The sequence below is a fragment of the Sciurus carolinensis genome, chromosome 3, assembly GCF_902686445.1.
Source record: "Sciurus carolinensis chromosome 3, mSciCar1.2, whole genome shotgun sequence".
In the NCBI taxonomy this organism is placed as follows: domain Eukaryota; kingdom Metazoa; phylum Chordata; class Mammalia; order Rodentia; family Sciuridae; genus Sciurus; species Sciurus carolinensis.
The window spans coordinates 62,468,502-62,481,713 of NC_062215.1; the positions used below are offsets into that span (position 1 = coordinate 62,468,502).

At 44.5% G+C, this 13,212-nt stretch overlaps 2 protein-coding genes across 2 annotated transcripts; one reads left to right on the forward strand and one right to left on the reverse strand.

The window, feature by feature from the left end:
• Positions 1–516: 516 nt before the first annotated feature.
• Gemin4 (gem nuclear organelle associated protein 4) lies at positions 517–7,234 on the reverse strand. Its single transcript, XM_047547786.1, has 2 exons — positions 7,148–7,234; positions 517–3,870 (listed from the first exon to the last, which is right to left on the reverse strand). The coding sequence occupies exons 1-2, from the start codon at positions 7,155–7,157 to the stop codon at positions 701–703; spliced, it is 3,180 nt and encodes a 1,059-aa protein (XP_047403742.1). The 5' UTR covers positions 7,158–7,234; the 3' UTR covers positions 517–700.
• Positions 7,235–8,157: 923 nt separating this feature from the next.
• Positions 8,158–8,421, forward strand: LOC124981418 (diazepam-binding inhibitor-like 5). The gene has a single exon (XM_047547787.1). The coding sequence runs from the start codon at positions 8,158–8,160 to the stop codon at positions 8,419–8,421; it is 264 nt and encodes an 87-aa protein (XP_047403743.1).
• Positions 8,422–13,212: the final 4,791 nt, after the last annotated feature.

A 13,212-nucleotide genomic window follows, 5' to 3' on the forward strand; every position in this document is an offset into this window, starting at 1 on the left:
CTAAGCACATCTCTGCTGTCACCAGACCTGGCCTTAATATAGTCCCTTCTGAGCATGCTGAATGGAGTTAGGACTCTTGACAGATCTCCTGACAGAACATACCCATGATCTTATGGTGAATGGTTTCTCAACACTTAGTTTTTCTTGTTCAGTCCTTTCATTTTTTAAAAGTACAGGCCTCTTGAGCATACACATCACAGGGCCAATCAGAGGCAAAGGCAGAGCTAGACAACTCTTTTCCAAGTTGCCATCCTTTCCAGGATAGCTCATGAAAAATACTAAATGTTGAAATGACTCTTGAAGAGGGAGACTTTCAATGTAAAAAAAAAAAAAACCCATGCATACCCTGTAATGTTTTCCACCTGGGTAGTTTTACCTTTGGGATTTGCCAAATCTAGGGTGGAGACATTCAGTTATGAATATGTTTATCCCAGTTCACTTGACCTTAAAGACTATCTAAATCAGAGCATATTTAATAATACCAGGATATTACTAAGAAAGACTCAAGAGACAAGATGAAACTCAAGAGAATTTTATTAGTTTGTATGTTATAAATACCTAAGAAACTATTTTCTTTACATTGTTATTGCCATATTCCTTTTACCTTGTGTACAATTTCACATAACTAAAGTTTGTGCTTCTCAGTTCTAGCCCCTCTAGAACCACCATGTTGAGGCCTAGCTTTTTTCTGACCTACATGTCAGAAGTTGCTGATCTTCTGCAGCAGGGTCTGGCGCCGCTCCTTGGGGCTAATGTTCTCAGCAATGGATGATAAGAAGCGCTGCTCATTTACCTTCTGGAGCAAGGAGCTAACAGAGGGGTTGGTCTTGCTCAGGGTTTCATAGCAGGTGAGGATTTCCAAGGCTAACACATACAGTGGTTCACAGACCTCTTGGTGCAGCATGGCCATGATGTGCAAAACATGACAGAATACCTGGGTATAAACAAACAGGCTTTCCTGGGTCAGGTCCTGGTCTTGTCCTTGAGCCCAAGGGCCAACTGACTGTATTAACCTAACTGAGTCCAGGAGATTGGTCAGACTGCTACAGAGGAGTTTGACCACGTGGCTCCAGCCTTCTATAGGAAGCCAGTTACGACAGCTCTGGCTGCAGAGAAACTGGAAAGCTCTCAGGAAGAGTACAGAGAGTTGGAGCTCTTGGGCAAAGGGCTTCAGGTTGAGCAGGGGAACAAACTGAATGTATTCCAGACTGTAAGGGACATGTAAAAGCTGTTTCTCCAATAATCTCCTAGTCAGCTGGTGAAGGTACTGCCAATCCTTGGGGCTGCACCAAGGCATGACTTGCACCAGGGCCACCAGAAAGCCCTTGCTGAACAATCTGACCTCCTCAGGATTGCCCACATCCACCACCAGGAGAGAGAGCATCTGCTCAGAGATACTGCTGGAAATGTAGCAGCATTCCATCCAGGCAAGAAGCCCTGTGCCAGGCCCATACCCTGGGTGGGCCTGGGAAGTCCACTCAGCCTCAGAAAGCTTACAGATCTCAAAAAGTGTGGCTGGCACCTCACACTTGAAGTGGCCCTCAAAGAAGTTCTTCAGTCTCAGGCCAACAGTCCAGTCTAGTTGTTCCATTTTCCGGTGAAGCCAGGACAGGGATTTGATCCAGGTATCTGGGGAGAAGGTCTCAGCATTGGCTAATACAATTTCACAGAGGATCTCAAGGATGTGGATCACCAGATCCTTCCCATCCAGAGAGAGGCACCGCTTCTCCGGAGGGAACTGCCAGAATTTGCTGAAGCTATCCAGGAGCCGGCACAAGCTGAAGATGAGGGGGAATGGGGAACAGCTCTGGAGCCAGTATTCCTCTAAGCCCACGTTTGCTTCTAGGGTCTGGATGAAGATCTTCAGACTGAGGTCCACCTCTTCAATATCCAGCATCAGGAAAGGTAGGACAAATTCTTTCAGCACCTCATCTGGCTCAAGAAGAGCAGCGACTGGAATCCCTTGGGGCTTCACAGGACTCATCAGACAGCTCAGGAGCTCCAAAAATTGCTTTTCTTCCTTGGGTGTAGAGAACTTTGTCCAGACAGTTTCTCTGAGGCATGATACCAAAAAAGTAGCAGCAGAAGAATTAGGACCTTGTTCTTCTGTGAACCTAAGGGCAGGGAAGGCAGTGAGAATCTGTGCCAGGAACCTATGGGTGCCAAGGTTGATCACAGCCATGCTGCACATCTTTTTCACTGTGATTTCTGGGTACAGTATTACCAAGCGGGACACAGAGGCAACAGCTTTAGCCAAGCCCTGTTCAGAGGCACTCTGTGTAAGCTGGTTAAATGTTGTATTTAGGTCTTCCTGAAAACCTTCCAAATAAGCCGACAACCTTTCAGAGAGGCCCTTTCGCCCCCAGCAATGAAGGACACCTGAGAGGACTTTATTTTTGTCTGGAAGGGAGAGATCTGCATAGCATTCCAGTATCAAGATGATCACCTGTTTGATCTGAGACTGGGGGATGGCTCTGTCGGTCATGCTGACTTCCATCACTGTTTCCAATAGCCTTAAAACTAAGTCTGGTTCTCGGAAGAGAGCCCTGTTGTTCACCAGGCAGGTTACCCACTCGTCTGAGAAGGCCCACTTCTTCTCAGAAGCAAAAATATAGCACATTTCCATGTGCCGGTCCATCTTCTGCTCAATAATGGCCATGGCAATAGAGGCAGTGATGTCCTCAGACCCTTTTTTGTTCAGTACCCTGCTGGTTTTCCTCAGGAAGTCCTTGACACACTCTGCCAGCTCAGAGACCACCTGCCTCTCCTCCTTGGACAAGCTGGTAGTATCCAGGTAGAGCTTCAGATTCTGGCTGAAGGAAGTCAAACTGTCACACAGCCGGTAACTACTGTAATTTGTCCCCTGACTGCCGTTGAGCATGACCTGCAGCTCCTCTCCCCACTCCTGCAGCAGACTGTGCAGGAACTCAAACCCTATGAAAATGGTTTCGTTGGGGAGTTTGGCCAGTGAGGTCAGGCTAACATCCCGCTCTGCCTCCCTTACTTTCTCTGCCAGAGCCTGTTGGTGGTATGGGTTCTGGGTGTCCGAATTCCACACGGAGATCACAGTGGCCAGTTTGTCCAGATACATGACTGCAGACACTTCTTGGGGGTCATCTTCCATCAGTGCAAACACGGTCAGCATGTCAGCTAAGTTAGCTAATGCATGGCACTTCATCCCGAGGCACAGGATTCTCTTTTGGATTTGCTTCAGTCCATTTAGTAACATGGCCAACAGAGGCATGGTTGGACACACATCTGGGTCTGACTTAAACCTCTTTGGAGGATGGGAGAACTCATCTGAAGATGGCAAGTACTTATGAGCCATTGTCCTAAACTGGGAGAGGAGAGGGTCCTGCTTATTGTCCTTATGTTTTATCATTTCCCACCAGACATCAAGGAAGAAGGCCACATCCCTGGAAGAAGTGTCAATAGTCATGTGTTCCAAAAAGCGCTCTAGTTCTGTGCGACAGATGGTGGTGGGCAGGGCCATCAGGAGTTGGATAAAGAGTCCAGAAGCTTCCAGAGACTTGAGTAGCTCAAAAAGGACTGTGTGATTGATGGTTGGGATCATGTTGCCCACCGAGAAGAATATATCTTCCTGCCACCGAATTTCAGTGTCTGAAGGGCTAACAGGATAGGGCTGAAGGACCTTGGCCCAGATGATGATCAAAGCTTTCTTTTTCCAGGCAAAGGGCTGAGAATATGCTGTTGCAGAGGAGATTTCCCTCAGGGCCTCCACAATGGGTTTCCCAACATGTTCCCAGTCAGACTTTGTCATTTCTGCCAATGCTTTGGGGCGAAAGAGCTGCTCAGCCAGCAAGAAGCCCCCATGCAGAATAGTCATTTCTTCACAGATATTCAAGGGTCCTGCACAGAAGGAATAAAATAAAATGTAAAGTTTTCAAAATATTAAGCAGAGCTTAGAGAGACAGCACTTAGTAGGCTGGCTGTCATTATCAAGGTTAGAAGGGATAAGGACTTTCGATGACCTCGGTGGGAGAGGTGGAAAAAGGGATGGTTGTAAGTCACTGCAGCCATTAGGACTTAGCTGAGGAATAAAAAAATGACTTCCAAGCTGCCTAGACTGGGAACTATAAGAATGATGGGTACTTTAGCAAATAAGGAAGAGAATCAGAGCAGGTTTAGGGGGAAGGTAAGTTCAGTTTTGGTTTCTTGGAGTCTAACATGGAACATTAAGGATGAGATGTCCTCCAGCAATGGCAATGCAGGTTTGAAGCTCAAGGTAAGTTCAGGCGGTATCTGCCCAGAGTGGCTCACTAAAACCAAGGAAGTAAATCCCTCAGGAAGAGCATGAAAAGGAAAACCGGGACTGCTGAGGTTAGATCCTCCCACAAAGGCAGGCCTGCAAATTTGGGGAGAAGGGTCTAGATAAGAGATAGCACCAAACTATAGGGGCCACAAAGCATGTATTATAGGACATGACAACTTCTCAGTGATGATTCAGACTAAGAAGGGCATAGCCACAGAGCCTCTCACACAAAAGCAATCAGACAAGCCCTACCTTTCCTTTTTTCTCACAGCCTTGCCAACAGGTTTCAAACATTCTTCTCCCTTTCAGGGAAACAGTTTACCCCGCAGCTTCTTCCAATCAAAGAGGTCAAGCTACTCATGGCCCTAGTTTTGTGATAGAAACTGGTGGGCAGATACAAGAAATAGTGCACTAAAGAAGAAAGTCATTCCTCAGTGAGCCATGAATTGATACATATTAAAGAAGGCATCTTGGCAGTTTTATCAGACACAGGGTCAAATCCTAGTTCAGACATTCAAATGTGATATGGTCTAAGAATTAACTTCTTTGATCTTCCCCTCTGCATATGTGGATACAATACAGACTTCATGATATAACTCTGAGGATCAAATGAAAATATACTAGTCGAATCCTGGGCACTGGGTTGGTGCTATTATCTCCTGATCCCATCTCTGAAGGATCGAAGAAGGTAAGGGTTAAATAAAATACAGCTATAGTAAGAATCAGGCTATTGGGAGCCTGATTAAACACATAACATTGATCTCCCCAAACCTTTCCACTGTTGGCAGGACCAGAATCTTGTCTCCATTCTTTACCTTTCCCAGCTCAAAAACATGAAAGAACGTTGGACACAGTGGCACACACCTGTAATCCCAGAGACTCTGGAGGCTGAGGCAGGAAGATTCCAAATTCAACACTGGCCTCAGCAACTTAGTGAGACCCTATCTTAAAATAAAAGGAGGCTGGGGTGTATCTCAATGGTTAAGCACGGCTAGTTCAATCCCCAGTACTGAGAAAGAAAAGAAGAAAACATGAAAGGATATAGGTCTTTTTCAAGTGTTTCCTTTGGCCTAAAAACTAAAATCAGAGTGCAAACACTGCTCACAATTCAGTGTTTCTGACTCCTCTTCCCTTTCCCAGGTCCCAGAGATGCTATTCCTTCCTCAGTCCCTCATGCTCCCAGTAGCACATCTTTCCTGTTTTCACATTTTTCCCCCCCTGGGTACTGGGGATTGAACTCAGGGGCACTCGATCATTAAACCACATCCCCAGCCCTATTTTGCATTTTATTTTGAGACAGGGTCTCACTGAGTTCCTTAGCACCTCCCCGTTGCTGAGGCTGGCTTTGAACTCACAATTCTCCTGCCTCAGCCTCCGGAGCCACTGGAATTACAGGTGTGCACCACCACACCCGGTTCTTCCACATTTTCATGGTCTAGGAGTCAGCGTTAAAAATACTGATTCCAGAAAACTAAAGAATATCCTGTCCTACCAACCATTTATGAGAGCACAAAAGTCCAAGGATCAGACCTATGCAACTAACTTGTGAAGTCAATCCATCCTGGCTCCTAGTGGGGAGTCAGAAGTCCAGAATTAGGAAAGGCTTTCTAATTCTTTCTGGGAGTTAGGGCTCTTCTTTCTGGCTTAGGTTGCTCCTTCAGGGCCCCCAAATACATTCCCTCATGACTATAAATTCAATTTTACTGTGCTATCAACTTAGTTGAGCAGATGTTTGGGCCCCAACACCTGCCTTCCAGACACTAACTCCTGGGAGCAATTAATAGCTGGGAAAACTCCAAGTACTTTATCACTAATTGTTGAATGGTGCTTGTGAATGTCCACTTCTTATGTTTATTAAGTGTTTGCTCTGGCAGGCACTGTGCTAGGTGGTACATGTGTAAGATCTTTAAATCTTCAAAACATCCTTTTGAGGATTATTATTCTTGTTTTAGAGATGGGATCATTGAGGCTCAGACACAATTTGCTCAGGATGTCACAACCACAAAGTGGTGGGGCTGAGACAGAAACTGCCACAACTGCACTGCTCCAAACTCTTCCATCTCTGCCATTCCACCACTGAAGAGCTGGCTGGGGACAGGGCCCACATTTCTCCACAGCCAACTATGACTGGCACATCTTGGGGTGCCTCACATTCCTCCCCCGTCCTTCCCCCTCCCACAGAACACCCTCTTGGCCTTATCCTCTTAAAGAATATAACCATCAGAGTGGGGAGGTTAGACAGGAGCCAGGGATTTTTATCTGCTTTGCGCTCCCATAACGTTTTCCAGGCCTTGCCTAAGGGGCTATGAATTGCAAGCAGGTTCAGGGGATGTAACCCCTCCCCACAACTGATAGCGCCCCTGTGCACAAAGCAGATACCCAACACTGAATACACGTGGTCGCAATGAAAACCCCCAAACTCTAGAAAGACAGGGTCATCATCCCCGCTTTAAGGAAGAGGAGACATGGGGTGGGTACACTTGCTCAAGAACTTAGTACACGTTCAGTAAGTCAGTCTATTTGAAGGTCCGTGATTCCCCGGGCCAGGGCACCGGCATTTTCCGAAGCACGTGCACTACTAACCCGTCAACTTTCAGGGGATCCAACTTCACAGCCGCTTGGATTTTTCCCGTGATAAGAAGGCCAGAAAAGAAAAAGAGGAGGGCCGCGGAGACCCATCTAGAGTTCGGCCACCCCCACCCAGGTCTCCAAAGACACCTCCTGGCCCTCAAACCCTTCCCCAACCTGAGATTTTCTTTGGTCCCGGGCCGCGCGGGAGTGTGCGGTGGAAGGGGTATGGAAGGACATCCCGCCCTAGGGGAGCTTGGCTGGGTGCGGCCCGAGCGGACCAGGAATGGGGAGCCGAGAACCCACCTAGGTCCATGGCGGCGACAACGGCGGTAACAAGGGCCGCCGCACCCGCTCCGAAGGCGCGAGTTCCGCGCCGACGCGACGGCACAATGGGCGGAGCCACAGGCCCCGCCCACGACCCCGTTCCACTCCTGCGCCGACTGCCGCCGAACGCCTGCTGTTCCCCGCGCACGCGCGCTCCTCACCAACGAGCTCGCGTCGTCGAGGCCGTCAAGCTCACAGCGCCCCCTCTCGGCCCCAGGTCTCTCCCCAGTCAACAGGCCGGTACCATTTGCACAAGCTCCTAGCCCAGCCCTGCTTCCTGTGTGCAGGGGATCCTATCTGTTAGTTCCTGGCCCCGCATTCACCCTAACCCAGAAACTCTGGGTAGCCCCGACACAGTTCATTCACACCGAATGTCCTTCCCAGGCTGCCCACTAACCAGCACACCCTGGTCACACTCAGACTCCCCCCAACACACACAGTGGGTCCCAGGGTCTCATTACTGAGCCTCACAAACACAAACACAATTGCCCTCAATGTTTTTCATACCATACTGCTTTTTAGGACAGCAGCACCACTCCTTAATTTTCCGGGATCATAGATATCCCTCCACCTCACCCTCTGGTACTGGGGATGGAACGCAGGAGCACTCTACTGACCCACATTCCTAGCCCTTTTTATTTTGACTGATTCTCCCTAACTTGCCCAGACTGGCCTCGAACTTGCAATCCTCCTGCCTCAGTCTCAGGATTACAGGCAAGTGCCACCACACTTGGCTCATAGAGGTCTTTGAAACTTTGATGGATAGTCCTCCCCAGAAAATGCACTGTGGGGCAAATCCAATCCAGTGGACCCCTAGTTTGCAGTCTGTACTTCATAAAACACACAAATGTCCTGTTTTTCCCACGATGTCTCCTTTTCCCCTTTCCAACATCTATCATCAGCCTCACGTGTTTACAACTTTCCGCCCTCCAGCTTTTAGCATCAGGTATCACCTAGAAGGACAGAGGCACCCAGCCTAAGGTACCCTTATGTGCCAAGTGGAATTTGAGTTGGCCTGTGCTGCAATCAAGCAGCTGAAGGGTCCTGTGAGCGATCAGGATAAACTGCTGATGTACAGCTACTACAAACAGGCCACTCTCGGGGATTGCAACATCCCTGCCCCTCCTGACTCAGATGCAAAAGCCAAGGCAAAGTGGGAAGCCTGGAACAAGAACAAGGGGATGTCTAAGATGGATGCCATGAGGATCTATACTGACAAAGTGGAAGAGCTGAAGAAAAAGGAGGCTGGTTAACAACACTTGAACAGACAAAAGGAAAATAGCATAACTCCTCTGGTAGGGAATGGGCTTCTTAAAAGACCCTGATGGTTGAAATGTCCTGAAAGGGTACCTAGGTTAGCTGAGACATCAATAAATTACTGAAACTGCAGGAGAGTGAGTGACTGCTTTAGGAAAGGAGAAACTGACTGTGAAAGTCCTGGGTATTCAAATGAATGAAAGACATCTCTCCTCTAGGTGAAATTCAATCAAACTGGCTTTCTCTGTAGTTTTGAATGCCATTCCCAGTCTTCCTATTCCCACAGCTATGTAGACATCTGGCAGTAGAGGTCATGGAAGTGTTGGAGAATCGTGTTACAAAAATGTCCAAGGTTGGAGGTGAGAGACCTTTTCCAATGATTTGGCTTCTAGGGAGGCTGAGGCCCCGCCCTCAGGGGCTGTCAACTTACCAATAACCTAACACTAGTGAAGAGAAAGGGACTCTTGTCTTCCAAAAAGTTAAAATCAAGTCCAAGCCCTTAGGGGAAGTTAATGTTTTGAGGAAGCCAAACTTTTGGAGAAACAGTGAAGTAATTGATGTATCACAACACAGCAGCTCAGAAACAATGGAGCAGATGATTTCAAAATCCCAGCCTCTCAAACTCTTCAAAGGCATTAGCAATCAAAGTTTTCTTGGAACTATGCAGTAGCTAACCTTGGTTTCTTCTTGAGAACCTGTGCAGGACAGTATGTATATGTATTTATATGTGGGATTTGTTGTAAGCATACAGTATACCCCTTGACCCAAGCAAGAGTCAAAGAGTCCAAGCCCAGTGTCAACACAGGGGACTCACCACTTAACTGTGTGCCAGTGGCTGGGATATGAAGTGCTAAGTAGAGTTCTTAAAGACATTTCAGAGAAATAGGTGTCCTGTGGCATGGCATTTCCCAGTACTTTTCCTCAAAAACTATTTTTGGGGGGCAAGGGATGTAGCTCAATGGAAGACCACTTGCCTCACAAGTACAAAGCCCTGGGTTCCCTAGTGAGGGAGACAAAAAAAAACTCCAAAACAAAAAAAAACTATTTTCACAGATCATGATATCAAGTCAGTTCCATGAGGGACCATTAAACAATAGAAGTAACAACTATAAAGACTTGAGAAGGCAAAGGAAACAAAGTCTCACTAGTTCTCTTTAAGACAGTTTGTTCATACATTTGCAGGAAGTTGCTACAGACTATGTACCATTACTTAAGAATAAAGTATATCCAGAATAGTCCAGTGAGTAAACAACTGTTTTAACTATAAACTGGGCAAGAACCCACTGTAGAATAGAATGCTATTCTCTCTTCTTTCAAGGACATTATGAACACATTTTGATGCTTTGAGGACCATGATTCATGTTAAATGTGAACAACAGACAAATAATAATATACCTTGCAAAAGGTACAATTACAAAATTGGGGGCAGTTTGGCAGTTATAGGTATGCCCTCCTATTTTGTAAATTATTATAGAACCTGATAAGGTAAAAAGGTGCCATAATTAGGATTGCAGAAAGCAACTGTAAGGAAGATTAAAATGAAACATAGTGTATACAGTGTGCTAATTTTGTGGAGGAAAGGGATAAAAAAAAAAAAGAATATATTTGTATTTGCTTAAATGGTTACCTGTAGGGCTGGGGTTGTGGCTCAGTGGCAGAGTGCTTGCCTAGCACATGTGAGGCACCAGATACGATCCTCAGCACCACATAAAAATAAATAAATAAAATTAAGGTATTGTGTCCATCTACAACTAAAAAAATATTCAGAAAAAAATGATTACCTATAGGAAGCAGGAGAAATGAGAATGACAGGGACAGGTAGGAGCAAGATTTATTGATATTTATCCTTTTATATTGTTTTGATGCTTGACCCATGTGACCCTATTACCTTATAAAGAAAGAGGTCTGATGCAGCCTGGAGTGATGGCACATGCCTGTAATCCCAGAGGCTTAGGAGGCTGAGGCAGGAAAACAGCAGGTTCAAAGTCAGCCTCAGCAACTTAGAGAGGCTCTAAGCAACTTAGCAGAACCCTGTCTCAAAATAAAGAGTGAAAGGGCTGGGGATGTGGCTCAGCAGTTAAGCACCCTTGGGTTCAGTCCCTGGTACCAAAAAAACAAACAAAAACAAAACAAAACAAAAAAGACTGGTCTGAGGCATCGGTATTTACTGTTCATTAAGACTAGAATAAATTTCCTATTGATTTCCCATATTGGTAGGGATATGAATTCTCAGACCAAAGAGGGAATTTTTTTTTTTTTTTTTTTTTTTTGGTACCAGGGATTGAAACTAGGGATGCTTTACCACTGAGCTACATCCCCAGTCCATTGTATTTTTTATTTTGAGTTAACTGCTGAGCCTTGCTAAATTGCTGAGGCTGGCCTTGAACTTGCAATCCTCTTGTCTCAGCCTCCCACGTAACTGGGATTACAGGCATGCAGCACCATGCCCAATCTCATTAACTATTACTATGAAATTTCAGAGGACAAGTTGAAGGCCTCCTGAAAATTGGCTGCTAAACCACAATGGCTCTGTGTGACAGGTGAGATGGGCAGAAAGTCACATAAAGGAAGACTGAACATCCATGGTTTTGTAATTACAAAACCAACGAATTACATCCAACAAGATGACTGGATTACCATCTAACCTAGAGGCAGATTACCTCTAACTCTCCATCTAACCTAGGAGAACTCTTGTAGCATGGCCATTCTAAATCTCTGGATTTAAACTCAAGACATACTTGAACTTAGTATGCTAGACTCCACAACCTCTCAATTAAAAATCGAAATGACTATTCTGAAAACCCAACTCTGAAAAAAACCAATGAGCTTTTCAACTTCATCTATTTAAAAGACCAGTTTGTATAAAATCGCCTTTCTGAACTAGAGGGTAGTTCAGTGGTGAAGCACTTGCATAGCATGTATGAGGTTCTGGGTTCTAAAACAAAAGCAAAAAAGAAAACCCACAATACTTTCTGCAGTTCCACAGTACTTTTCATTTAACTTAAATTCCCTATCTTAGGGGAGCAACCATGAATTTCAAAGCAAAACAAGTTATATATTCCTCCTCTAGGTAATAAGGCCATATTTTCCTACACAAACATTTATAATCTCTTTAGACTATGACTTGTTAATCTAATTTTCTATTATACTATTAAGTAATTCATGTTATTGTCTCCAATACTACTGTTTTCATGAAAAGAAACTACTGTTGCCATGTATTAGGCTGTTTCAAGGGGGGACTTCTAAATTTGTTATCGTAATATAAATGGTTTATGTAAATACTGAGTGACTAAACAAACACATACTAGTTTCTTTACCTACTTACCTTGTTTTTTTTGGTACTAGTGGTTAAACCCAGAGGCAATGTCACTGAGCTTCAACTCCAGGCTTTTATATTTTTTGAGACAGGGTCTCTCTAAGTTGCTGAGGCTAGCCTTTAACTTGCAATCCTTCTGCTTCAGCTACCCAAGTACCTAGGATTACAGGCTTGTGCCATCAGACCTGACTTTATCTTGTAATTTTTAAAATGTTTTCCTCTTACATGTTATCTCTTAAATATCTCTCTATGCATGACAAAAAGCATCATACATGGAAGAAATCAATGCTGCTTACCCAACTAGAACATCCTGCCTTTAAGAAATGAGCCCCCTTTTATTTATTTAATTGCCTGTCATGTTTTTCTTTGTTGTAATCTTTAATATTTTATTAATTCTACAGTCATTTAGCAGCCACGCATGGTAGTGTACAGTTACTGGGAAGATTGAAGCAAGAGGAATTCAAGTTCAAGGCCAGGCTTGTCGACTTAGGGAGACCCTGTCTCAAAATAAAACAGGGGGCAAGGAGCCTGGGCATGTACCTCGGTGGTACGGCACAGCTGGGATTCAATTTTAGTACAAAAAAACAAAGGGAAAAAAAAAAACAAGAAAGAAAGAAGTCATTTAGTGTTTACATTTGACCTTTATCAAGGAATTTAGAAGTTTGTTTCTCCAGAGTCCAAGTAGTAATTTTAAGCCTACTATTTTTATAGTCATTTTAAACTAAAATTTATGATTACTTTCTTACCTCAGGAGGGATGATCATAATAAATAATTAGGAAATAAAATTATAGAAAATAAAGAGCAATATAAATAAATAATTACTATTGTAACCATAGAGGAGGGTCTCAAGTTTAAGGCCAGTCTAATAACTTAGAGAGACCCTGTCTCAAAATAAAATATAGGGGCTGGGGAGATAGCTCAGTTGGTAGAGTGCTTGCCTTGTAAGCACAAGGCCCTGAGTTCGATCCCCAGCACCCAAAAAAAATAAAATAAAATAAAATATAAAAAGGGTTGGGAGGTAGTTCAGTGGTATAGTACCCCCAGGTTTGATTCTCAGTACTGCAAAAACAAATACAAACCCCCCCAAACAAACAAACATACAACAAATTGGTTGTATAGAACCAAAAGGAAAACACCAGATAATTTTTTTTCAGGCTGCAGAAATCATTTAATCCATTTGTACATAAAGAAACTAGCACAAAGGGACACAGGAACACACTCCTATAATCCCAGGTACTTGTGAGGCTGAGGCAGGAGAATAGTAAGTTTGAGGCCAACCTGGATAACTTAGTGAACCTGTCTCAACATTAAAACTTTCTTAAAAGGGTTGGGGATGGAACTCAGTGGTAGAGAACCCCTAGGTTCCACCCTAGTACCATAAATAAACAAAAAGAATAAATAAAAAGAAACTAGCACAGAGCCAAGTGTGTAGAAATATAACACATTAAATCCTACCCATCTGTTTTCTCT

Coding starts and splice junctions, on each gene's coding strand:
- LOC124981418 (XM_047547787.1), top strand. CDS start 8,158: ATGTGCCAAGTGGAATTTGAGTTGGCCTGTGCTGCAATCAAGCAGCTG.